General features: G+C 38.6%; 3 protein-coding genes across 14 annotated transcripts in view; all 3 read left to right on the forward strand.

Annotated features, from left to right (window-relative positions):
- Positions 1 to 4371, forward strand: part of atxn2 (ataxin 2) — a 32361-nt gene extending 27990 nt beyond the window's left edge. For 9 of the 10 annotated variants that reach the window (XM_079872282.1, XM_079872284.1, XM_079872286.1 and 6 more), the window contains 4 exons: positions 81 to 207; positions 1512 to 1882; positions 1964 to 2135; positions 4100 to 4371. In XM_079872282.1, coding sequence (XP_079728408.1) covers positions 81 to 207; positions 1512 to 1882; positions 1964 to 2135; positions 4100 to 4128 — 699 coding nt within the window. In that variant the 3' untranslated portion in view covers positions 4129 to 4371. The remainder of the gene's footprint in view (positions 1 to 80; positions 208 to 1511; positions 1883 to 1963; positions 2136 to 4099) is intronic. The other variant, XM_079872288.1, reaches the window with a different exon arrangement.
- Positions 4372 to 5037: 666 nt separating this feature from the next.
- riok2 (RIO kinase 2 (yeast)) lies at positions 5038 to 11558 on the forward strand. The gene is made up of 10 exons (XM_079871484.1): positions 5038 to 5221; positions 6755 to 6893; positions 7150 to 7266; positions 7418 to 7593; positions 8231 to 8319; positions 8530 to 8721; positions 8802 to 8894; positions 8973 to 9398; positions 10014 to 10104; positions 11043 to 11558. Exons 1-10 carry the CDS (start codon positions 5156 to 5158, stop codon positions 11202 to 11204), a joined length of 1551 nt encoding a protein of 516 aa, XP_079727610.1. The 5' UTR covers positions 5038 to 5155; the 3' UTR covers positions 11205 to 11558.
- A 153-nt stretch (positions 11559 to 11711) lies between these two features.
- Positions 11712 to 26542, forward strand: part of epg5 (ectopic P-granules autophagy protein 5 homolog (C. elegans)) — a 28686-nt gene continuing 13855 nt past the window's right edge. Inside the window, exons 1-26 of one of the 3 annotated variants that reach the window (XM_079871483.1) lie at positions 11712 to 11848; positions 12493 to 12602; positions 12707 to 13576; positions 14222 to 14465; positions 14859 to 14989; positions 15297 to 15404; positions 15543 to 15616; positions 15834 to 15945; positions 16292 to 16406; positions 16794 to 16944; positions 17855 to 18016; positions 18098 to 18255; positions 18442 to 18596; positions 18709 to 18849; positions 19105 to 19266; positions 19391 to 19513; positions 19829 to 20094; positions 20237 to 20377; positions 20520 to 20661; positions 21760 to 21957; positions 22060 to 22170; positions 22645 to 22767; positions 24485 to 24651; positions 25281 to 25511; positions 25712 to 25835; positions 26137 to 26284. In XM_079871483.1, coding sequence (XP_079727609.1) covers positions 12549 to 12602; positions 12707 to 13576; positions 14222 to 14465; positions 14859 to 14989; positions 15297 to 15404; positions 15543 to 15616; positions 15834 to 15945; positions 16292 to 16406; positions 16794 to 16944; positions 17855 to 18016; positions 18098 to 18255; positions 18442 to 18596; positions 18709 to 18849; positions 19105 to 19266; positions 19391 to 19513; positions 19829 to 20094; positions 20237 to 20377; positions 20520 to 20661; positions 21760 to 21957; positions 22060 to 22170; positions 22645 to 22767; positions 24485 to 24651; positions 25281 to 25511; positions 25712 to 25835; positions 26137 to 26284 — 4411 coding nt within the window. In that variant the 5' untranslated portion in view covers positions 11712 to 11848; positions 12493 to 12548. Of the gene's footprint in view, positions 11849 to 12492; positions 12603 to 12706; positions 13577 to 14221; positions 14470 to 14858; positions 14990 to 15296; positions 15405 to 15542; positions 15617 to 15833; positions 15946 to 16291; positions 16407 to 16793; positions 16945 to 17854; positions 18017 to 18097; positions 18256 to 18441; positions 18597 to 18708; positions 18850 to 19104; positions 19267 to 19390; positions 19514 to 19828; positions 20095 to 20236; positions 20378 to 20519; positions 20662 to 21759; positions 21958 to 22059; positions 22171 to 22644; positions 22768 to 24484; positions 24652 to 25280; positions 25512 to 25711; positions 25836 to 26136; positions 26285 to 26542 lie in introns of all 3 variants that reach the window. The other 2 variants (XM_079871481.1, XM_079871482.1) reach the window with 2 other exon arrangements.

A 26542-nucleotide genomic window follows, 5' to 3' on the forward strand; every position in this document is an offset into this window, starting at 1 on the left:
ACCATTTACTGTTCAACTGTTCTTGTCTGAAACAAGAAAAGTGAAAGTGATTAATATGATGCTGGGTTCATGTGTTTCAGACCCAGCATGTGTTCAGTCCTATGATTCAGGGCAGTGCGAGGATGATCACCCCTCCTGGCCACGCTCAGCCTAGCCTGGTCTCTTCCTCCACCAATCAGTATGGTGAGCAGACGCATACTATGTATGGTAAGAACTCCCCCAGCACAAAGACTAAGCCTTGACAGCCCACTTTACCCCTTTACTGTCATACTGTGCTAAATGTACAGTCACTTTTTGTTGCCTCTGAATAGCTTGAAGCTACAGAAACCAATGTTGGTCTTTGTAATGAGCCACACATTAATGACTTGAAGGATTAGTTCACCCCAAGATGAAAATTCTGTCATCATTTACTCACCCTCATGTCGTTCCAAACCCATAAGACTTTCATTCGTTTTCAGAGCCCAAATGAAGATCTTTTGGATGAAATCTGAGAGATTTCTGTCCCTCCATTGACAGCTATGCAACTACCACTTTGACACTTCAAAAATTTGATAAAGAGATTGTAAAACTAATCCATATGAATTGAGCGGTTTAGTCCAAAATATCTGAAGAGACTTGATAGCTTTTTATAGGCAACCTCACACCGCATAGACAAACGCTAACAAACACGTTTGTTGGGTTTTGTCGGATCAGTGTGTTACCCCAGTTGGCGTCTGTTGGCATTGGTCGGAGTTTGTTTTCACCTGACTGAATATGTTCAATCAGCATTTGTCTGTTGGGGCAATGTAAACATGACAGTTATTTTTCATAAAATTCTAAATCCAACGGCCAACTTGTTTGTTGGCATTTATCTGTGCAGTGTGAATTGGCCTTATGATGAACAGATTTAATTTAGGCTTTTATTCATATTTAAACATTAATCAGCTAACACAAACAAAAGCTTAACCGAACCTGCTTCACGCACGAAAACAAACCTCATTTGTTGCTGCGAACACACAAGAATGAACCTCATTGGTTCTTGCACTTCAAGTGAACATGCCTGAGCTTCCGTTTACCACAACTGATGTGTGAGTTGATGAATGTTTATGTGAATAAAAGCCTAAATCCTAAAATTAAATAAAAGCATAAATCTGTTCGTCACATAAAGTGATCAAGTCTCTTCAGAAAATTTGGACTAAACCACTCAATTCATATGGATTAGTTTTACAGTCTCTTTATGAACTTTTTTTGAAGCATCAAAGTGGTAGTTGCGTAGCTGTCAATGGAGCAACAGAGAGATCTTCATTTGTTTTCAGAAGATGAAATAAATTCTTACAGGTTTAGAACTAATCCTTCAAGGAATAAAGGAAAATTAGATGCTATTTTACTTAATGTAAATATGTTTTAATGATAGACTTCTCTTCCTCCTGTCATGTTGTTTGTTGTTGTAATTAATGTATTATATCTTTCTTTTTGTCACTGGATTTACTTGACTATCAAACATTATAACTGCTTGTAATTTTTTGTTTCAGTGTCACCTACCCCCATTCCTCAGCAGTTTCCCCACCCAAGCTCCACCCTGCACCCTCATCCTCAGCACCCTCAGCCCTCTGCCACCCCGACAGGACAACCGCAGCAGGGTAACCAGCACGGAGGCAGCCATCCGGCCCCCAGCCCCGTTCAGCATTCCCAGCACCAGGCTGCAGCCCAGGCCATGCACCTGGGCAACCCACCACAGCAGCAGATGTACTCTGCCCTGGCTCCAACCCCGCCCTCCATGACCCCCGGCCCCAACCCTCAGTCCCCTCAAGCCAGCTTCCCCTCTGCTCAGCAGACCGTCTACATCCACCCCCAGCAGGTGCAGCATGGGTACAACCATAACCATATGGCTCATGTGCAGCAGGTGAGTGCTAATGAGTCAGACACCAGAATTATAAAAATACTAAAAATACTCAGAGGATATTAATTCACTATGTCTCTAAAGGCACACATGCAGTCAGGGATGGTGCCTCAACATCATGGCACTCCTTCCCACCCCACTATGATGTTGATGGCCACACAGGCTCCTACTGGCCCCCAACCTGCGCTGCCCCAGGGCACTCTCAACCCCATCCCTGTGTCATCAGCCACACACTACTCCTACGCTCTTGCCCCTGGTAAGAGCCTTTCTCAGCTCAACTGAACACATAGAGAATAAATAAATACAATATAATTACATATATATACACAAATACAACCCTCTACGCACACCTTGGCAATAGAATCGCCATTGGCTAGTACATTTTTTTTTGTTTACTCGCCAGACTGAGATATATATATATATATATATATATATATATATATATATATATATATATATATATATAATAGCACAGCTTTTTAAATATCTGAACGTACACTCTTAACATCAGTCAATCAGGCATTATATTTTGATGATATGATAATCAAGCACTATTTAATGATAGAACTTTGATTAGAACTAAAACTTGATAACCATGTATGAATGCATAGTTGTCATTTTAACAGAAAAAAATAGATCATAGTAATAGATAATAGTAATTATTCTAAAAATATAATAATACTAATAACAATATACAGTGCATCTGGAAAGTAGTCACAGTGCTTAACTTTTTCCACATTTTGTTATGTTACAACCTTATTCCAAAATGTATAAAATTCTTTATTTTCCTCAATTCTACAAACAATACCCAATAATGACAACGTGAAAAGTTTGTTTGAAATCTTTGCAAATTTATTAAAAATAAAAAACCACAAAAATCACATGTACATAAGTAATACTTTCCGGATGCACAGTACAATGCACTAAGGATTGATGAGCTGCTGGGTCCATGAATATTAATCACGTTATCAGCATTCGTTCGAACTGATTTGCTGAAATCAAAACAGGGACGGTAATAGGTGAGCGCCAGCTAATGAGATTGCCAGTTTGCGCATTACTTCTGCCCACTACCGGAGAAACCGGCATATCTTCTGCTTGTTCTTAAAAGCTGAATAATTCCAAATGAACTCTGTTGTTTTGACTGGAAAATACAACAGAGAATATCGTTTACATGTAATGATTTGATTCTGCGTGGTATGCAAGACTCTCTCTTTGCACGTGTGTGAGAAACACCGCACTCTCAGCAAAGCGACGACACACTAGAGTTTACGGTACGTCAAATACAGGTACCCTGACGGAGAGCGAAACTCTCAAGCGCAAAGTCAGTGTTCAGTGAGTGAAAATATATCTATGCTAAACTTATACTTAGCCTCTAACACACACACTGGTGAGTAAAATTTAAGAATTTATTTGCCAATGGCTCATGATAGACATTTAGTCGCCCAGAGTGAAGATTTATTTGCATATGCAAGTGATTTACTTGCATTGTAGAGGGTTGATATAATAATAATCACATTAATATTATTATTTTGAATAATTATTTTGTCTTATCTAAAAATAATAAATATTGCATAACTATGTTTGTTTTATCTAATTATTAATAGTAGTATTATTACATTTTTTTGAATTAACAAAATAATAAAATACTTTTTTTTCCCCTTTTTTTATTGAAAACAAAGATCTAAGGTTCATCATGGGTGTTACAATGTCAGGTCACAGTACGTTTTCAACATACATCTTGATATACAATATATCACTTATAAATGTATATACATAATTCATTTTCCCCAATACTTGCTACATTTTTTTTAGTTAACTAAATGTGATTTCAGTTAATTATGGCTTTCCTACTGGCTACCAATATACTAGTATTTTTTTGGTATTTTCCCGAGGTGCAATGTAATGAATGAATAGTCAAACTCTACTAGTATTTTTTCAATTTCAACCACCACCTTTTGCCAATAAGTTTGTATTTTCAGGTAGGCCCAAAAAAAAAACAAAAAAAAAAAACGTTCTACATTCCATATAATCTTCAAACCAACATTTTGTTGTCTTTTATAATGTATGCATTTGAATATATAGTGATCTGAAATTTCTGTTTTGCCTGTAATGTTAGTAACATACTGTCTGACTTGTGATGTTAACTGTTGTACATGTGTATTTAAGTTTCTCTGTTCATTTTGCTATCAAGTGTGTAAAATAAATCATTGTGTGTTTCAGTGCAAGCTCACCATCAGCAGCAGATGTAGAGGATGAAGATCAGAGAACAGCAGTCGAGTTGAGTGGCTCCTGGTCCTTGCAGAGCTATCTGGCCCCGCACACCACATACTGGCCAACCAATCCTTACCTTTCTCTAAACATCCCCCTAAATGGCCACGAGAACCTCTATCATGCTGCACTACTGCTACCCACCACCAGTGATTAAGAAACATTAACAGCAAAGATGTGGTGAACTGTGGCTTTTTTTTTTTTTTTAAAGAAAAGAAATACAAGAGTTTTAACGAGGAATCATTTTTCACGTTTCAGTGACACTAGAACTCTTGCAGTGGGTCCTAACAATAGCAAAAAAGCCCAGAAGAATGAGAAAACTGCATAAATAACTGGAACATTTCGTCTGCACCTTCTAAGTTAAAGATAATTCTTCCGTATATTGACAGTATTAACATTACTGTTAAATGCTGCTGCTATAGCTGTGCTCAAGACCTTGGGGTAAATCAACACCAACAAAACGGAATGGTTGTAACCAAACTAAACACAAGAAACTTCCATTAATGAAGATGTTCGGCAAAAAAGAAAGAAATGCAGATAAATTATTTATTAATTTAATCTGATGACAAAACCCCATTTGACTTGACCGTTATAAAACTGTTAAGTTAAAATAACTTTTACTTTGTAGATAATATAAATGAATTTAAAAAAAAAATAAAAACATTAAAAAAAGTTTTAAAAACTTCAACACGTCTCGATTGTTTTATTTTGTGTCATTTGTTATTTCCACTTGACAAGATTCAAGATCCTGCTTGAGCTCTAAATAATGTTGATTTGCTCGGTTGTGGATATGGCACAAGGACATCAGACGGCGGTGCAGAGCGGCACATGCAGTTCTACTCCACACCGCCAGGAGAAACACTGAATCCGTCAACTTCAGGGATGGGCACGTCACAATACTGTGCTCTTCCGGTTTAAACATGTGGAATGGCTGGTTGAGGTTGAACTAAAAACGCATTGCAAGATATAGAAACCTTTATAAAATTAGGTGGAAACGGGTTTGCCGTCATGGGCAAATTGAACGTCGTTATCCTGAGGTATCTGTCCAGAGATGATTTTAGAGTCCTCACAGCGGTATGTATCCAGTCTGTTTACATAAATTTGTCATCCTGTATTTTTTAACAGCCATTTGAGCTAAAGACGTCTGTGTCAATCAAAATTAAGATTCTCCCTTTAGCTAAATGCATACTATTAGTTCTATCATGGCATATAATGTACAGGGTTGGACAATGAAACTGAAACACTGACCACAATAGTATTGGATGTTTCACGCCTATAAATGCGTGGCCTGGTGGCCAATCTTCACTGATTTTACATTCAGTAAGAGTGTGAAGGTTGACTTGGCAGAGCAATAAAATACTGCAATTCACACAACACACTGGGAGACATACCAGAGTTCAATAGAGGACATATTGATGCTGCTCGTCTCTCTGGCTCATCTGTGACCAGCACTGCAAGTCTTTGTGGTGTATTGAGAGCTATGGTATTCAGGATAATGTCGGCATACACCACATACTGTATGACGAACCACATCCAACAGGAGTAACTGTCGAAGCAAGAGAAAGGGATGTCCAGGCACTAACCCGGGTTGTATCCAAAACCCATAAAAGCAGCTGCCAAACTCACTGCAGAATTAGAAGACTCTCTTTCCACCAAAACAGTTCGTCTGGAGATTCACAGAGTCAATATTCATGATCGGGCTGTTATTGTCAAACCTTTGGTCACTCCTGCCAATGCCAAACGTCAGTTTCATTGGTGCCAACAGTGCAAATTTTGGGCTGTGGACAGTGTGAAACATCTATTGTTCTCTGATGAGTCTACCTTCACTGTCTTTCCCACATCTGTGGGAGTTACGATGTGGAGAACCCCAAAGAGGCTTAACACCCGGGTTTGTTGCTGCCCAGAGTGAAGCACAGTGTGGATCAGTGTCAGTGATGATTTGGGCTGCAATATCATGGCATTCCCTATTGTGCTTGATGAGCGTGTCACTGCCGAGGACTACCAAACCATTCTGAAGGACCATGTGCACCTAATGATTCAAACATTGTACCCTGAATGAGGTGCCGTGTATCAGCATGATAATACACCAATACACACAGCAAAACTTGTGACAGAATAGTTTGAACATGAAAGGAAAGTTGAACATCAAACAAAACTGTCAATTTTGAGGTATTTTGGTCAGAAAACATTTTCCTTACCTGTCCACTGTTCGGTAAGAGGAATGGCTCAAAATCCTTTTAGTCACTGTTAAGGACTTATATCTGTCATTTCCTAGATTAACTGATGCTGCATTCGATGCAAAAGGAGGCCCTACACCATACTAATACATTATTGTGGACTAAAACCAGGTGTTTCATTGTCCAACCCCTGTAGTTCATTCTGTTTATGAAAATTAGTGAACCTTGTTGAATTTCTGTTGTCAACTGTTTCAGAGAGTGTAATTATACAAATTATGAACAAAATTATCACATTTCAGTTTGCTTAGTGGCAAAGATATTTGATTAATTACGGGTTTGCTCAGATGGAAGTACAAACTAAAAGATCTGATTATGATTCAATGATCAAGTTTTTTGCGTTACGCCTTTTTTTTTTCTTCGGGGTGCACAGGTGGAAATGGGCATGAAGAATCACGAAATCGTCCCAGTGAATCTGATTGCGTCCATTGCCAGTCTCAAACATGGAGGATGCAACAAGGTTTTGCGGGAGCTGGTGAAACACAAACTGCTGGCCTATGAACGCAGCAAAGGTAAATGTGTTAGGCTTAACACTGTAACAAATCAATTATTTGTTTATTTACTTTTTTTAATGCCTTTCTTCTTTTAAAAAAATGAATGTGTATGTGAAAGGGTGTATGTTTCTGTACTTGTTCTGTGGTTATAAAACAAGAAAAGGACAATAAACATATTGGAAAAAAAATGTGTTAGGCTTGATATCATCCTTCAGTTTCATTCAGTAATGTTTTTGTGGATGAGTGCAGCTTTGACCGTGTCTCCTCACTGTAGCTGTGCAGGGGTATCGGCTGAATTACGGCGGCTATGATTACCTGGCATTGAAGACACTTTCATCCAGGGATGTTATTCTGTCTGTTGGAAACCAGATGGGAGTTGGCAAAGAGTCAGGTCAGGATGATTTTTAATTAGAATTTATTTTTAGACGTTAAGAAGTCTGACACATTTTTAATGATTAAATTTATTTTGTCCATTCTTCCTCAACCCTTGAATAGTTTCACTTATCATAAAGGAGACTTATAGTACTTGTTTTATATTTCAGACATTTACATTGTTGCAAATGCGGAGGGGGAGCAGTTTGCTTTGAAACTTCACAGACTGGGTAGGACATCCTTCAGAAACTTGAAGAATAAGAGAGATTACCACAAGCACAGACACAATGTGTCATGGCTGTACCTGTCCCGGCTCTCTGCCATGAAAGAGTATGCGTACATGAAGGTAATATCCAAATATTCCAAGAGGATATTTTCTGTACTCGAAGGCACTCAAACTAAGCTGATATGAACCTCTGGTGCTTCTGCTGTGATACCAATAAAATTACAAATATGACGTCAGTTCAATGCTCTACATCTTTATTTTAGTGTGTGTATAAGCAATTTAAGATTAATATAATTTAACCAAATTTGTCAAGAACCACTGATATAGGAGATGCTTTTATCTAAAGTTTCCCATAGTGTCCCATAACTAACAACCAAAAGATATATATATTTTTGCCATTGTCATTTTCAACCTACAATATCTTTTGTGTTGAGTATGTGTACTCTCTGCAATACTTGACTCTAATTGGTCAATCACAGCATTCTGAGGTCTAATATTTGTGCAGTGCCAACCAACTGTATTTGCCTGTTGACCCTTGCAACCAGTCTCCTACATTGTGCTAGATTCAAATCTTCTCTTCTGAACTAATTTTAATGTAAATCGATATTTTATGTCCATTTATTTGGTATTTGAGCTTCTACCAGCTGTTGCTTGCTTTATGATATATTAAAGCTAAATCTAACCAAATAAAACTCTTAGTTCTTGTTCGGGCTAATGTTTGTCTGGCTTTATTATAAGATTCCTTGTTTTTCAACAGGCATTATATGACCGAGGGTTTCCTGTTCCAAAGCCGGTTGACTACAACAGACATGCAGTGGTTATGGAGCTCATTAATGGTTACCCGCTGTGAGTTTACCTGCACTTTGCTTCAGATGAACACACTCCTCACACACTACTTTTTTCTTAGATTAAATATTTACTAGTATGTGATGGTCACTATGCAGTGGTGTGCTGTATTAATCTATCTTGTACCATACTTTATTTGAAAGGACATAGAAAAACCATTTTTTTTTTATTTATTTACTTGCGTTGACTGTTGCTGTATTATTTACACAGGTGTCAGATTCGACAGATTCAAGACTCTGCTACACTGTACAGTGAAATCATGGAGCTAATAATCAAACTTGCCAATCATGGCCTGATCCACGGAGACTTCAATGAATTTAATCTCATGCTCGATGACAACGACCGCGTCACAATGATTGACTTCCCTCAGATGGTCTCCACCTCACATACAAATGCTGAATGGTGGCTATTTAACCTGATAACAAACGGATAATTATTTAATAATAAGCACTCGCACTAAGTTTTTAATTGTTTTCCAAAAGGTACTTCGATCGAGACGTCAAATGTGTTCGAGATTTCTTCCTCAGGAGATTCAACTACGAAAGTGAACTCTATCCAACATTCAAAGATATCAGGTAATTTTTCTAATAGCTTGCTTTATTGCATAGTCTAGACTTTATAGACCAAGCTAAGTTACGCATTTCTCTCCACAGAAAAGCATGTTCGCTCGATGTGGAGATCTCAGCTAGCGGCTACACCAAGGAGCTGCAGCAGGATGACAGTTTGCTTCACCCTGAAGGTCCAGAGGGTGAGGGACTCAGTGGAGATGAAGACGATGACATCTCAGAGTCAGATGATGACACACATCAGGCAGCCTCAGAGGACGTTATCAGCATGGAGGAGTATAAACATGCCATGCTTGAGCTGGAAGGACTAAAAATCAGCAAGGATACTCTATCAGAAGAGAACGACACAGAGGAACACGAGGGAGCTCGATGTCAAGAGGAGATCCCTGCAGAGGGCATTCAGAAAGAGACGGTTTCTGACATTTCCAAAGACTTGGGAAGGGATGAGGTGGAAGATGAGTGTCCTGATTTGGTTGACCTTTCTGCATTCAACAAAGAATTCAGGCCTTTCAGGTAAGGAAACCTTTATAAGTCATTTATTTTAAATGATAAAATATATTGTGACTTTTTTTATATCTAAAGATATGATTTTTAATATTGCAACTTGATTGCACACACACAACCATTTTCACACTGCTATATAGCCACTGTTCATATTGTGACTTATATCTTAAAAGGGTTATTTTACCCAAAATTGAATATTCTGTAATTTACTTGGATCAAGTACAAGTACAGTTGAGCTTCAGTTTACCATATTTGATGTGCTCTATGGATGTGCGTTGATCAATGTTTAAATGTGACTTAGTCTAAATTAAATCTGTTTTTAATTTAATTTCAACTGAAATATCTGCTACCTGTGAAAAGTGTAGGTTTCCTAACGCAAGCATTCTTCAATCTGACACATCCGGTTACAACGTGACATATTTGGTGGGAGAGCTGCAGTGGAAACAAAGATTATCTGTGAATTATGACCTTAAATGACTTTTGTGCTTTTTTGATGCTTGACACCCTGTGATTGCTGTGAACTTGAAGATTTAGAATTTTTGTGTGAACTAAAGTATTCCTTCATATAAAACCCTTACTATTACATATGATAAGTATAATGAAATGATGCATGTGATCCCACAGAGACCAATTGAGCCTTGAGAACGAGCGCAGGACGAGAACAACCAGTGAAATGAGCACTGGAAGTGTTGGCAGCTGTTCAACAATTCCACCAGTGAGTATAACCCTTTGAATTTCTTTCTATGATTAAAATTTTGCTTCCTCATTCACAAAAGCAAGATGCAGTCAAAACATTTTAGGTTTGCATATATAAATGCAAAGTTCCTTGGGGAAAGAAGCCAGAGTCTATTTGCACTAAATGTCAACAGTTTTTGGATGCTATGTATGCTTAGTGCAAATAGTGGCAGATACTATTTGTAACTTTATTGTATTGTAAGTAAGTATTATTATAAAACAGTATGCAATAAGAAATTCAGTGTATGTGTTTGCATTTATTAAAATGAATGCTGCCGTTTTGGGACATTACTTGTTCCTATCCCTAAATCCCTTCCCTAATTTTACCCCTAACCATGTTGAATCTGCTGATAAGTAAAGTTGTCCTCAGAGGTCCAGGAAGGGATGCCATTGTTTTGAGCATGGTAACATGAGCTACATGTGTCGCAGTCAATGTTCAAGACCATCTGACCATCGTGAGGACACCACATCCAATTTAATTTAGAAATACCAGTTTCAGCACTTAATTCCCACTATTAAATACCTAAATACCTTTAAAATATTTTCTTAATTTTTATTTAAAGTAACACCTCTCCAAGCTGATTTGCAATAGGAAAAGGGAGAGGAATAAGTTCGGAAAAAGGCGGATCCGAACTCTGGTTGGTTGCGTCAAAAGCTATCGGCAACCAGCTTTACTTTCCACGTCACTGCTTCTGTTTCAGATGGGTTTCTCTTGTCATTTTGTCCCAGAATTAGGGGTCCCAGACACAATTTTGTCCCAGAATTAATTTGTCCCAGACAGAATTAGTGTAAATTGCCCCCGCCAACAGGGTGAGCTATTTGAACTTGGTGTAAAAAAGTTTTTTTTAAACTTAGCTTTCATAATGCAAGTTAGATTTATGTTGTTGTAAGTAATGAGCTGGATGTGCCCCTATACAGGATGTCATCAGGCAGAAAGTGAAGAGACAGCTCACCAAACAGCAGAAGGCTGCTCAGAGAAGACGTCTGCATAAGGGGGAGGCCAACCTGGTGACCAAGGAGAGGAGAGAGAATCAGAACAACATCAAGAGCAGTTTGGATGCTGATCAATTCTGGGGCTGAGGATGGAAGAAATTACCTCAGAACGTCTAACAGTTTTCAGTGTCACTTGTGTATGAAATTAATTAATAAAACATCTACATCTAGAAGCTGAGTTGTGGTTAGCCTTATTTATGTTTGAAATATACCACATAAAGGTTAGACCTGCTTTTATTTCAAATAATGGACTACATGTATTGCATGTATTCAGGGATTTTTTAAAATATGTACATGACTCAACTTTATTAAGCACTATCAACTAATAAAATCAAATATTAATACATTTAACCTGTCATTTGCAAACCTATAGCATGGTATTGTAAACAAAATAATGTCAACGCCTTCAAACTGTTCAATAAACTTTCAGAATCTGTCGTTTTTATTGTGTTTGTTTTGCAGCAACTACTGATACTGCAACAAAACTGTAGAAACGGCAAAACTACAGCTGCACTCAAAAAAATATGTTTTTAATCCATTTTCGTACCGTGGCTCATAAATTCTTCGCGTTTTGTCCCTTCCGGCACACCATTTGAGGGTGGAGGGGCACGTGATCCCCCGTATTGCGAGAGCGTCCAGGAACAAAACAATCCAAGAACTGACAGCTCCGCTAAATCTTTATGACTGTCTGACAGCTGCTGTTTATAAGAGTAACAGTTAATATCACGTAGGTGAGTTATAATAATCTTCCTTTCACATGAAATTATGTTGTTGTGTTTTGTAGAACGAATCATCCATTTTAGCAGGGGTTATGTTGGTTGATTCGCTCCTCTCTACAATCCTATGTTTATTTTTTAATAGAAATAGTAGCCTCGTTCGTGGAAGTAACAACTCATTTATTCACTGCTAAGAATAGAAATAGCGTTGAATCAGCTGAATGTGAACTGCTGCACGGGTTCATCAATGTTCTGTCGCTGTCAGTTGGTTTAGATGTTGATATGGAAGGTGGGAACTCTTAACGGCAGAATTTCCGCTCTTACATATTTGGTTTCGTTTTCTGTTTTATTTTAATTGTAGGCTATTGTAGTACTGTAGTTCAAAAATTACATCAAAATGTAATTGTGATTATCCTCATGTTGTTAACCCATGTGACTTCAGTGAAACAAGAGATCTCTCAGTGAAAAGAGTCTCTCAGTCACCTTGCACTTTCATTGTATTTTCTCTTCATGCAACAAAAGTGAAAGGTAGCAGAGACTCATGCAGGTTTGTAACGACATGAGGGTGAGGAGATAATGTTGTAAAGTTTAAATTTTTGTGTGAATTGTCCCTTTAAACGCAGTATCTTCTCTAAAGCTTAATGACTTGTGTGCTGCAGGGTCCTGTAGAGGAATGGAGTAATTTTATAACGATCATGTGGAGACCGGTGTGGAGATGGAGGCTGTAAGACCCAAAAAATTAAAGTCCAAATCCAGTGGGAAGCCACAGGTGAAAACCCACCTATAATATTTCTCTTACTGATCTTTAGGTTGACACTTAAAATCTTTTAAGTTTATCTCATAATCCTTAACCTAGTTATTCTTCATTAACAGGTCAAAAAGGAGAGACAGTTAGAGAGTGTTAGACAGTCCTCTGGACCTTCTAGAGAACTTAATGAGCCAGCGCCGGCTCCTGAATTCACTGATGTCCCTCTCAGCCTTTCTCATGTGCCTCCTGCCTCTGATCTGAACCCACCCGCCACACAGACCTCACTAGACCATAATGACAAAGCTGAAAAGGACCAAGTTCTCTTGTCTGAAAAGACTGAAATAGTGAAGACACCATCCTGCCATGAAGACAAAGAGCATGAATCGCCATCACAAGACACGGCACCTTGGGTGGACCAAGTTTTGGCACCCACTCAGTACAGCCAAAGTGATCCCAAACTTCTTAGTGCTAAACTTGAGTCATTTAGTGTCCCTTCTATATATCCGTCTATCCCAGCTTCCTGCTCTGAGCCTCAGCTCTCGGACGACTCATACTCTATCGCCTATGGACTGTTAGATACTTCCTTTATGCCAGTGGCTTCTGAGGGACTGGTAGCTCCAGCTGTTCTGCCTCTGGCTAACCAGGAATCCTCCCCTCCCAGCTTGGTGCCTGTGCAGGTCGCTGACGTGGAGAAGCCCAGGGAGAGGCTTTATCCAGAGCTTCCCAGGACCTGTCAGTCTGTTAAGCCCTTCAGTAGCGAGCAGCTACGGACATGGGAACCCGGTTCCTGGCTGGAAAACGTGGAGCTGCATGAAGCCGAGTTCCAGAGTCTGGCCCACCAAGAGGGACATGAGCTGTACGAGCTGCTGCTGAGCTACTGGAGGTGCCGTAAACAGCTGACGCAGGCCCAGACTGAACTGCAGGCTGCTAACTCAGACTGCAAAAATGTGCAGAATCGCATGTGGAGCTTCAAGGATGAAAGGCTTTCATTGCAGGTGAGTCATATCTATCTATCTATCTATCTATCTATCTATCTATCTATCTATCTATCTATCTTACCTACCTACCTACCTACCTACCTACCTATATAGTTATATATGAAGAATTCAGATGCAAAAGCCTCTAAGTGCCATCTGAAATTTTCTTCTAAAATGAGCATTTTTATCAAGCTTGTATATTTAGTTTCAGTAATTTCACTTTAATGACAATTAATAGGTAATTTTCAATGTCATTAAAGTGAAATAACTGAACATAAACATACAAGCTTGATAAAAATTATAATTTTAGAAGAAAATTTCAGATGGCACTTAGAGGCTTTTGCATCTGAACTCTTCATATATTAAAGCCAATAAACCTTCAAATTTCAAGACAAACCAAAAGAAAAAATACATAATTTTTTTAAAAATTGTGCTTCTGCATCATGTTTTCTACCTCAATTCTATTTTATTTAAAATTCAGGAATGGATTCAGTGCAATTCTGAATGCGCACAACCCCGATCAGCTGAATGTTTTCTGACTTGGTAGCATGATCTCCAGTCTAATTAAGTTTTATAGTGTGTCCTTATCAAAACTGTAAACCCAACTGTTTGTTTCAGTCACAGGTCTATTTTATTGATCACAAACACCTGTTTGCTTTACAGGGTGTATGTGCGGACCAGACCAAGGTGTTTGGCTACCACTGCTACCAGCAGGTGACTCTGAACGAGGCAGCATTAGCTGAGCTGAAGCATCTGTTTTCTGCAAAAGCAGAAATACTCCATCAGACAGTGGCCCTGCACTCATACACCTCCATCCTGTCCCGTCTGCAAGTGGAGTCTTATCTCTACCGCTTGCTCTGCAGTAACCCCACCACCAAAAGTGTGGCTGTGCAAGATACAAGCACAGGCAAGTTCACACTGATAAGTCCAGACTGTACATTAGACAAATAATTGGTTGACTTACACTGTTTGATAAGGAGTACCATGACTAACATAAATATGTTCACAGTTACACTGGTGTTGACAAAACATCAATATGGCAAATGCAAAAAAATGTTTTGATAATTGAGGCATATTTAATGCAATTCTTGTTGGATTTTGCTTGTTCACTGTTTGTGTATTTTAGCAGACACTTTTATCCAAAGATTGGATGACCAGAACTGACAGCTGTCTTACTTCTGTATTATTATGTCTGGTCCTAATGAGCATTGAAAAAGCATAGGATTACAGCTGAAAGTTGTTATATCTGTTATTTTGAATGCCATGCCATCTATTGATTTGTATGTATTGAACTTCTTAGTGAGTCCAAAGTCTCAGCCGTCCTCTTTGCAATCGCTGAAGGAGAGCATCAGTGTGCTGTTTATTTTCACCCGACGGGTCCTAGATGATTCTCAGTTTCAGGCTGACATCCATCTCTGGCTTCAGAGGCTGGTAAAGACCCTCAAACACCAGCTAATGAACTGAAAAAATGTCAAGACAACATGAGATCACAATATAAAGAAGTCTTACTATATTTATGTGGAACATTCTGAAAAAACGGCTACAAATTATTTGTAATATTACATTCATATAAAATATTGGTATCTATAAATACCAATTATTCTGATGTCCTTTAATTTATTAAATTCAAGCTTAGCTGATTATACTCTTACGTTACTCCAGAGTTAAAAGGATCTTGGTTATAAGATCTGGTTTTCATGGCCTGTGATGAAACATAAAAGCTTTTTTTTCCATCCAGGTGTCTGTGCTGCATCAGGTTGGTTCAAGAGGAGATCATCTCTTCATCCTAAACCACCTGCTCTGCTGCCCGGCAGGTGTGGGAAAATGGGCTGTGCCATTCCTACAGGTACTGAAGCAGAGTCTTGATGTGTGACTCAGATCAGCTGTAAACAATCTTAACAGGGAAATCTAAAAATTTACATATAAAAAATCTCAAATATCTGCTTGCCTTATAATAGTAATTGCATCCACTTTCCTTCAATAGATCAAAGTATTGGATAACCCATCTGGAGTGTATCATTTCATGCAGGCTCTGGCTATCCTCATGTCTCCAGCGAGGTAAAGATTAGCTTTACTGGAAATTGAGCTGATGATCCATTGAATCTTTTTTACATATCATCTGTATTATTGTCTGTATTATCGCCATTGTTACAGTTACAGCTCAAAAAGCTGCTTCTTTTGTTTAAAACTGTTACAACTAAAAGCACAAACTTGAGACAGAATTTGGCTTTGCATTATTCATTTTATTGAATATGGAGATTTGTGTGACTTGCAGGCACCGTGCAGACTTCCTCGGACACATGAAGCCCAGTGACGTGAAGGGCAACAACAGTATTACAGGACCCGCATCTGGTAACTGGACTCTAGTGGATGAGGGTGGAGAGGAGGTGAGGCGGTCCATCATCAAACCGAAAATGAAAATTTCTGCTCAGCCCTGTCAGTGCTTTATAAGAGAATGTCTAAACTCATACTGTTATGCTGATTTTTATTAAATTATTAAAAATGATTAACAGAATTTTTAACAATTTCTTTGCTAATGGTTTCAGACCTTTTGACCTCACTGCATATATTGACATCCGGAATCAATTATATGTTATATTGCATTAACTTCTGATCAGATTTTTGACTTCTGTTAGCACAGGCCGAAAGTGCCATTATTTTGTGTCTCTTATCTAAGTACCAACAAAACCTTACTACCAGTGACTACTGTAACACTCTTGTGAACTCTCTCAGGATGAAGACCCAGAAACAAGCTGGATGCTGCTGTCTGAGGATGATCTGGTTTCGCTGTTCTCTCAGTTTCCCTTTGATGAGCTCTTCAAACGCTTACTGGGGATCTGCTCTAAAGGTGAGACTCTCGTCATATAAATCGTCTCATAAATGAGCTGAGACAGCCATGCAATATTTAGTGTATGTCTGTTTCTCCTCATTAATTGGTCAGGAGATTGTATAGTATTCACTTGCTATGAAAAGGATAGTTCACAAAGAAATGCAAATTCTGTCATCATTTTCTCACCCTCATGTGATTTCAAACATGAATGACTTTCCATAGAATGGAAAAATGTCAATTTTTGTTTAGAGGATGGGAGAATGGGGATACGAAATGGAAACAAAGCTTATGGCATGTATTTCCCTTAAGACTTAGAAATCTTTAGACAGTTATTTGTATTTTAGAGTTGACATTTTCCATACCGATTTAATAAGTTGAACTGCTAAATGTCTCTCTTGCCAATAGAGGACTATCAGCCTCAAGCCACCACCAGTCAAAAGATGATGAAGATATTTGCATTTGCCTCTTCGCTGGTCGAACTGCTTGCTGTTGGCTTGCAGACCTACAACAGAGCACGTTATCGCCAATTTGTGAAGAGGATTGGTTACATGATTCGGTATGTAAGCTTTATTAATTCAGTTCAGTTTTTCATTTCATACTATATACAGTAATGCTTTCATACTTTAGTAATCCTATTTTAATCCATATTTTCCAATTCCATATTTTCCATATTATTTTATAGTGTTATTAGGGGCCAAGCACCAAACCAATGCAATACAATATGGCACCAGTACAATTGGCACCTATTGTAATCGTTAGTCTACTTCTTCTTATTCTTCTTCTTATTCTTATTCTGCTCTGGAAGTGTATGGTTAAAAAGTTGAGAAATTAGACATTAGACATACCAATTATGCCATATTTGGTCAAACTTGTTGTCTGCCAAAATCGGTCCGATTTTCACCTAAATTGATCATCTTCAGACCATGCCGGCCTAGTTATTTAAAGCTTTTTGATTGACCAAACTGTTCTCGAATAACACATCAACAAATTTCATGGCATGGTACCAAACTAATTCTGAGGCTGTAACACTGCAACGCTTTGCCATATTGACACCAAACTTTGTATGTGTCATTGGCTGCTCACACTGACCACACAACATAAATTTGGTAACAGCACCACCTTTTGGTCAAAAGTGATAAGCAATTTAATCATATTACATGTGATTGTATTTTTATTTTATTTTTTTCAGCCATTTTAACTATAATAATCTAAAAACATCTTAATTATTGTTTCAGTTTTTCTGAAGCTCCCAGCCACGGTTGCATGTCTCATTGTTTCTTTCTGTGCTTGGCCCCAATAATTGCTGCTTGCAGCTATATTTATTACTATTATAATTAATAATTGTTATTAGAAATTATTTAGCAGGTTTTCAGTCAGATGTTCAGGTATTTTTCATTTTTATATAGATGACATACCGTCTTTTAATAAGTACTGACTTTATGTCTATGTTCATTTCCTCATTCTAGGATGACACTCTGTTATGTTAGTGACCACTGGGCACAGTACATCAGCCTGACAGGTGTGAGTAGAACCACAATGCAGGAACAGTCGTTTTCAATGGAGAAGCTGCAGGTGGAGTTTGACCATCTCTTCCTGAGAGCAGTGCTTCATGTGCTCAAGGCCAAGAGGTATAGAATAATGCTATTATTCTATGTAGTCTATTTAATGTCTAATAATGTATATTTAACTAACTCTTTATTGGTTTACAGGCTGGGCATATGGCTGTTCATGTCTGAGATGCCATATGGCACGTTATCCAGCTGCATGCTGTGGAAGATCTTCTACATTATGCAGTGTGCAGAGATGGATGGTCTGGAGAAGCTCAGCTGTAGCCTGAGTGCTGAGGACTGTATCCGGGGACTCAGAGGTGAGATGGCAAGCACATCTGATGCTAGAAAAACACAAGAGAATAGTTTACTAGTTTAGCTGCTAGTTTAGCTCACTTTATTTAAGTAAAATGATTGTTTTTGTCTTATTTAAAATCATTTTAAGCCATTTGTCCCCCCCACTGGTTTAGTGCAAAAACTCTTAATGTGTGTTCATGTATGTCCAGAACCAAGCCATCAGGAAAAGTTTCAGCTCTGGCTGTCAGAGATAAACAGCTCGGATGGAATCTGCCTGTTGACAACGTTTGCACACATGGCCCAGCCCAGACGCACCGACGTAGACCCTGAGTTTGTCAGGAACATAGTGCTAGACATATACGAGGTGATTTGACTTTTTCCCCCTCAACATTTTACAGAACCACAAAACAACATCTGAGCATGACATCATCCGGGTGTTATAAATGCAATAAATGTGTGATTACTCTTTGCTCGAGGTGTCCTATGTTAGTATCGCCACCCGTGAGATCTTCTCTAAAGTTGGGCGGGAGTTGTTAGCGGTTGTAGCAACTGCTCACCCTCACATAATCTCTGTGTTGTTGGAGAGACTGAGAGAGACCATAGAGAAAGTGGGCATGGTGAGTGATTCTTCAAAAATACAAGAACTTAATTTCTGATTTCTGTAGTAACTGGATGATCAGAGACTGATAAAGATTGACAATTGAGCATGTAACGCTACTAAATATGCATTCAGAACAGCTACTGTAGAAATAACAGAACAAAATACAGGATCTAAAGATACATTTTTGTATTGTCTATTCAATGATTTACTCATCTGCCACAAAAATGTCTTTTATATCAGCAAATACTGATAATTATGATTACCTGTCCAGGTGTCACTCTACCTGTTCAAGGAGTTGCCCCTGCACTTGTGGATACCAGCTCAAGCTGAGGTGGGGTTGATCCGAGATTGGCTGTTGAACTTCAGTCTCTCTGCTGTGGAGAACAGATTAGCCTGCATCATACTAGAGGGCCTCAACTGGGGATTTCAGCCCGTGAGTCTCAGCTATGATTATTGAAACATAAGTGCTGATTTATCATCATAAAATGTGTCCAGTTTCTATGCTATTTTGTGTTTTTTTTATAAAGTGTTAATACAACTTTCTGTCTTCTCCACAGAATGGTTGCCTCATTTTACCAGCGTCTTTGCACAGTGAAGTCGCCCTGTTGGGGATTGAGGCATATCAAAAATATCTCACAGACAAGCCATATGGTGGCATATTATCAGAAGGCTTCAAACAGGTATGATATAAGGTGGCTACATATCATGCCTATTAATCAACACTGATTGGCATTCATTGACTACTGCAGATTAATTAGCTTCCTCAACAAGAAATTTGTTGTACATTTTATGGCTTTGTTTTTGGGGACTAATGCAGACTATATCAATCTATGTAAAATATCTAGTTTGCACTGGTTCACCTCCATTCATCAGCAGAAATAATAGCCAAAGGTTGAATCAGCCACTTTATAGTTGATAGTTAACAATTTCCCTCAAAGAATGATAATTTTCTTCCTAGTGCCAGCTCACATTTGCTGCGTGATAACTTTCTGCAGGTGTCTTACCTGGCTAACGTGGTGCGGCTTGGCCAGACACTAGAATCCTCCTTCAACCAGTGGGCCTGGGACCTGGTTCTGAGGCTAAAGCTCCATGCCAATGAAAGAAATCCTCAGGATGCCTGGTGTCCGCTTCCCTCTTCCAGCGCCCCCAGTGTGCCTGAGATCACAGACTCTCCCATCATGCACCCTGTTTTCAAGGCAGTCAAAGCGGGCATCCCTATTGGCTGTTTTCTGGCTATTGACATGACAACCATTGGGCACAGGTTTGGAAGGAATATTACAACTCTTGTTTCAAACAGAAATGTAGAGACCATCGACTGACTGATTCATCATCAGTAACGTTCCAGGCTGGATGAAAATCCAAGTCTAGTAACATTAATTAATTTGAAATGTTTTTCGTGACAGTTTGGAGAAGCTTTGCAGTGATGGAATATCTCTGCTGAAGACTCTGGTTCAGTCCCGTCATCTCAAAGCTGTAGTGCATATACTGGAAAACATCCTTCCTCTGGTCTACCACTGCCAGTTCTATCTGCTCAAGAATGAACAGTTAAGAACATTTATGCTTAAATATTTTTTTTTCAGACTTTACTGCAGCCTTGGCAATCTGTTTATTTACTTGACCGCATAATGAATTAATAATGCTGTAGTTATGTAAGAAAACCAATGCTTTCCTTCTAATATCGATCAGGTTTCTGAGCTGTATCCAGCTCTTCTTGCAGCTGGATAGTGGGACTCAGGGTGTGACCCAGCAGGTCACACAGAAGGTGACCCAGCATCTGATTGGCACCTCTACATGTGAGAACATAAAACTCCTCAACAGTGTGATCCAGGTAGGATTTTGTATTGATTGTCCATGTATACTGGACACTTTTTGCTCTTTTTCCTTTATTACCCAATCCAATTCCCCCAATGAAAAATATACAGTGCCCTTCAAATGTTTGATGTCGGTAAGATTCTTTAATGTTTTTGAAAGTCGTCGCTTAGAAATATTGTGAAATATTATTAGAATTTAAAGTAACTGTTTTCAATTTTAAAGGGGTCATCGGATGCCCATTTTCCACAAGTTGGTATGATTCTTAAGGGTCTTCATGTAAAGTTTGTAACATACTTTGGTTAAAATTCCTCAGTGGTTGTGTAAAACAACACCCTTTTACCTCCTCAAAAACAGCTCTGTTCACTGCGACCTGTTTCGGTGTATGTCTCTAAATGATAATGAGCAACTGCTCACCCCACCCCACTCTTCCGTGGGGCGTGTCGACACAAGGCATTAAAGTGCTGCTTTGGCAACCTGCCTTAATGGACAGAATACAAATGGCTAAGGGCGGAAATATGCTAATACAGGACAGTCCATCAGCCGTCGTGGGCGGAGCATGAGCAATATGACATCATATTGCTCAGAAAATCTAAATGCTTGATTATTGAGAGTGTTTAGGCTTTTTGAGGATAAAAAAAAACAAAAAGGAGTGAATGGATTTTTTTCCGTGTATGGTGGTTGTGTCCACACACTGCAAAGACACATTTAGTGCAAACACCATATAAAAGTGAATTTTGCATACGATGACCCCTTTCATGTAGTTTAAAATGTAATTTATTCCTGTGATGGCAGCTGCATTTTTTTCAGTGTCACATGATCCTTCAGAAATCATTCTAATATGCTGATTTTTTTTTTTTCAGGATTCTTTTATGAATAGAAATTTGAAAAGAATTTTTTTTTAAATAAAAATCTTTTTTAACTTTATTAAATGCCTCTACTGTCACTTTTGATCAATTTGATGCATCTTTGCTGAATAAAAATATTAATTTCTTTCAAAAACATCTTACCAACACCAAACTTTAGAACAGTAGTGTATACATAAAAATAATTAACATTTTAAATACAAAACCTTAAAAATCTTTATGGATCATGAGAAGATCTTATTGTCCTGCAGGCTCATATTCTGGAGAGCTCCAGGCCCGGGCGTGTTGGTGCAGTAGCTGTTCTTGAGTTCTGGCTTCAGGTTTTGACCGAACAGAACCTCTGGCATCGAGACAGAGCTGTTCTCTTCCTTCTGGACCACCTGTGCCGTGCTGCATTTCTTCACCAACAAGAGGAATGTCTCCAGAAACTTCTCTACCAACAACACAAGGTTTTTCATTCTTGGCTGATGTTTAAACAGCCTTCTTCTAACAAATGGGTGAATTAAAGCAAATGATTGACAAATGGTTTTGTTTTTGGATGTCCCTTTTAGAGTGCATTAGGTTATCATGGAGACAAAGGTTTGCTCTCATCTCTAATGGGCTGGATAGTGGCAGGAAATGTTACTCCATCCTTCATTGAGGGCAATTCTCTCACAGGAGAGGTATGTGCAGGCTATTACTTATACGGCACATCTTGATCTAATTACTCTTAGGGTGCTTTCACAATAGCGCTTTTGGTGTGCGCCCGGGTTCGATTGACGTCGATTTTCCGAACTCTGGTGCGCACCTGCGAACCATACCTGAGTCTGCTTAAAAAGGGAAGTCTGGGGTACGGTTCATGTAAACTCTGGTACTGTTCGCTCCTGATATGAATGCAATCATACTAAATCGCTGAATCTAAATCGCTATGCATTTTGCCACTCTCTGCGTTATCGTTAGTAAGCAACAGGTGTGAACAGCTGCTGCTTTGGTGACTCAAACGCACCTCGGTTCAGACCCAAATTATATAGTGTGAATACAATCCGGCGAGGGGAGGGGGGGAGCAATCGAACTCTGGTTTGGACCAGGAAATTGAACCAAGTGTGAAAGCACCCTTAGTCATCATGTCCCTCTCCGTGTTTTTATTTTGTCTCAAGGTGTGGTTTGCTTGGTCGGTGCTAAACATGGAGACATTGTTCGAGGAAGATTCTCAGCTGCGACGTTTTGTGGAGCATGAGCTCCTCTCAAACTCTGCTTGCACACCAGATCAGGCTCTGAAGGTACACTTTCGTTCTGCTCCAACCTTCTCCTCTTCAGTACAATTTACATGTGCAGTCACATCAAAGAGTGTTTTTGAGCACACCTGAAATGATCAGGGAATGTGAAAATTGTTTAAAGGGGTCCTATTATGCTTTTCCACATATTAATTTTAGTTAGTGTGTAATGTTGCTGTTTGAGCATACAAAAAAAGATCTGCAAGGTTACAAAGCTCAAAGTCCACTCTAAAGGGAGATATTTAACACAATTCACTTTTCAAGAACTAACAATGAACGGCTCGTTTGGACTACAACACGATTTTTCCAGATCTTTTTATGAAGTCACAATGTTACTTGTTGGTTAACTTGTGCCCACGGAATACGCAAAAAAGGGGACGAGGCCTGGCTGTTCTGCGCTAGAGATGAAGAGTGACACTGTTTCAGAACATTATAACCCCAACGTTTATCTGTGCGCTGCACATTTTATGGAGAACAGCTTTCTGTTTCTGTTTCTTTTGTAAGCTCTCACTTTTGTAAGACGGTTCACCACTCTTTAGGAAAATTAACCATAGATTTGTGATCAATTACTGTTTGTATTACCTTAGTTTTCCAACAAATATCACGATTAAATGGTGCATAACATCGTATCTATAATGTATAAGAAAATTACAAAAAACACACCACTCTGAAACGTCCTGTGAAATCTGTGCATGAAATCTGTTCTGCGTGGTCCTCTTGTTCTCTAACATTGTCAGGGTCTGAATCATGCTCGAAGTGGTTTGAAATTGACGCCATCCTCAGTATTTACACTAGAGTAGAGCTTGCAGTTATGGAGGGGTGAGACATAATGAAAACCATTTGTTTTCTCTTTGTAATCACTGCCAATCACAACACATTTCATATTTCGGAAGAAGGGGCTTCATCGAAATCGGCGTGTTTGAGCCAGATTGGGGAGAGGCGCTATAATAATGTAAAATATATGAGAAATAATGCGTTTTTTGAACAATTAAGGATGAAAACATATTCTCATTTTGCATCGCTGCCCCAACTCTTTGGAATTCAATTCCACAACAAATCCGCAATCTCTCATCACTACAAGACTTCAAAACCCACATTAAAACACATCTTTTTGTCACTTGTTTCCCTGACCCCTGAATGTTCAGATTCTATATGTACTATACCTCTACTATGTTAACCTTCACAGTTTATGTATCGTCTCTGTCATGTTTCTATGTTATGTGTACTTGTATTTATTGTAAAGCGACCTTGAGTCCTCAGAAAGGCGCTATATAAAATAAACATATTATTATTATTATTATTATTATTCTTAATACACCCCAAAAACAAAATCAAGACTTCATAAAACGGCATAATAGGACACCTTTAAAATAATTTTTTCACTTTGCAAGTGGTCTTTAGAGTAAAACTTGCCAACTTGAAACATCATTCCTTTTGTTACGAAGCCCCTAAGGGGACATGGTGATGGAAAAAATGTGATGTGAGGAAACTCCCCAAACTCATATCCCTTGTTTTCCTACTTATTGATATTACATTGAGGATCTTATTGGTGACATTATTAAATAAGTAATTTCAAAGAGTAAAAAAAGTATCCATTAATCATTAATGACTGAAAAGATGATAGATATTCATCGGTTAATTGGTTTGAGATCCCTGTAAACGGTTTTATACATTAATCCAATAAACATACATTTTATTAGCTCTTTTGTTTTCGTTTTGTCAGAAAGCCCAGGTGCGCCTCAAGCTTCAGGTCGTCCCGTCCCTGCAGAGGTTGATGATCTATCGCTGGGCTCAACAAGCTTTAGCTACCCCTGCAGATCATCCACTCCTGCCTTTAGTGTGGCAGAAATTCTTCCAACTTTACCTCCGTCAACCTGGACCAGAGTTTGGGTACGTTAAACATGGAGACTTTCTATCCTTTTTAGATAACTGTTATTTAGTGTACCTATTGTTTTGCTAAGTTTTAAATTATCTGGCTCCTTAAAGTGAAGACTTCCAAACTTTACATATCACCACGTGCTATTTCAGTTCACTTAAGTCTAGTTGTTACATAATGCATGTTGGATTCAAAGTACATGCTGTATTCAACTGAAACTGTTCACACTGTTCCTCTTTCCTTCTGACTCATGAGATTAATGTTCTCATGAAGCTTTTTCACTAACATAACTCTCTTTTGTCTATTATGTTTTGTGCAATGTCACAGATGCATTTCACTTCCTGTGTTTGTCAATATGATTATTTTGTACCTGGAAAATATCCATTTTATTACATGGTCTTGTTCCTTTAACATAATGAAATCATTTCAGCTCAAATCGATATTTTATGCATTTATTATTTTTATAATACTGTGACCCACTTGGGGTTTTAATTTGCAGTAATGACCAGATGACTGTACACTTTTTACATTACTTAAAGTAATGTGTAATATTTGTGAGTTGTGATCTGCATATGTGGTACAGTTTGTATGATTTGGGGTATTTCTGAACCCTTGTCTCTGTTGTTTTATTTGGCACCATCAGGCTGGAGGTGAAAGGTTGTATTGGGAGGCGTTATTTCCATAGTGCGGCCCATCTCTCCTTGCTGAAGAGCCTCAGACAGCGACTGGTTGAGGTGTCTGACTTCCACCATGCTGCTAGCAAGGCTCTGAAAGTTCCCTCTTTGAAAGGTGAATCCAGTGATGGTTTGCTCACCCCCGGGACGCCCATCACCCAGTACATGACCTCTCCTGAGCTGCACACTGAGCTTGTGCGGTAATGTCCAGTGTTTTATTCTCTCAACATCTATTATTCTGTTTACTGTTGAGTTGAATGTCCTATTGAGTGTGTGATTGAGTGATTCTGACATCAAAAAGAAATTTGATATTGTTTCCAAGCTGTGAGTCCTGCTATGTTTTTCATTTATGTCAAGTTACAATATAAAGATATATATATGTCAAACTCTTATTGTTCAGGCTCTTCACTGTGTTCGCTTTGTGGTTGGATGATGAAAACCTTCAGAAGCAGGAAATTTTCTTGCCCTCTTTGCCAAAGCAGTATGATACCCATCGCCTAGCCAAAATCATGCAGCGCCAGCAGGTGAGGATTTGTTCAAACCTATGTTTTGGTCTTTAAGAGGATTGTGAACCATCAAACGGATTTAGTAGATTATTTTGAATAAAAATGTTATTTAAAACAATCCCTTCCAATTTAAATATAAAATATCAAGCTGTATATTTAACAAATCTACATTGATAAGATTTTTGTAATGTTTTTGAAAGAAGTCTCTTATGCTCAGCAAAACTGCATTTATTTGATCAAATATACGGCAAAAACTGAATTGACACAAAACATTATGAAAAATAAATTGAAGCCAGGTCTGTGTCAATTCATCTTTAAGGAGGTGTGGATGGAGCATGTGGACATTGAGCGAGTCCAGCATGAGCTGCAGGAAGTGCTCAGTCTGTGGTCAAAAGTCAAGAGTGAACCTGTACTTTCCCAGAACACCAACTCCTCCAGCTTTATTGACTTCATCAATCCTCTGGCTGGTACTGAGCCCACTTTCCGCTAATAACCATATTCTGATATCTGGACTCTCTACTTTATAAGTCAAAATATGAGGGAATGCTACAGATGTTTGCATCAGGCATATTTAAATAAAAAAAAGCAAGAGTCAGGGGCTGCATTTATCTCACAACAAGCCCTTTTTCAACATATTCAAGTTATAGTTTTGTATAATAAAAAGATGTTAACATGTATTTTTTGCTGTTGGATATGTAGAGCTTAGGTCACAGTTTGCTGATTAA

This window comes from Squalius cephalus (genome assembly GCF_949319135.1).
Source record: "Squalius cephalus genome assembly, chromosome: 5".
Taxonomy (NCBI): domain Eukaryota; kingdom Metazoa; phylum Chordata; class Actinopteri; order Cypriniformes; family Leuciscidae; genus Squalius; species Squalius cephalus.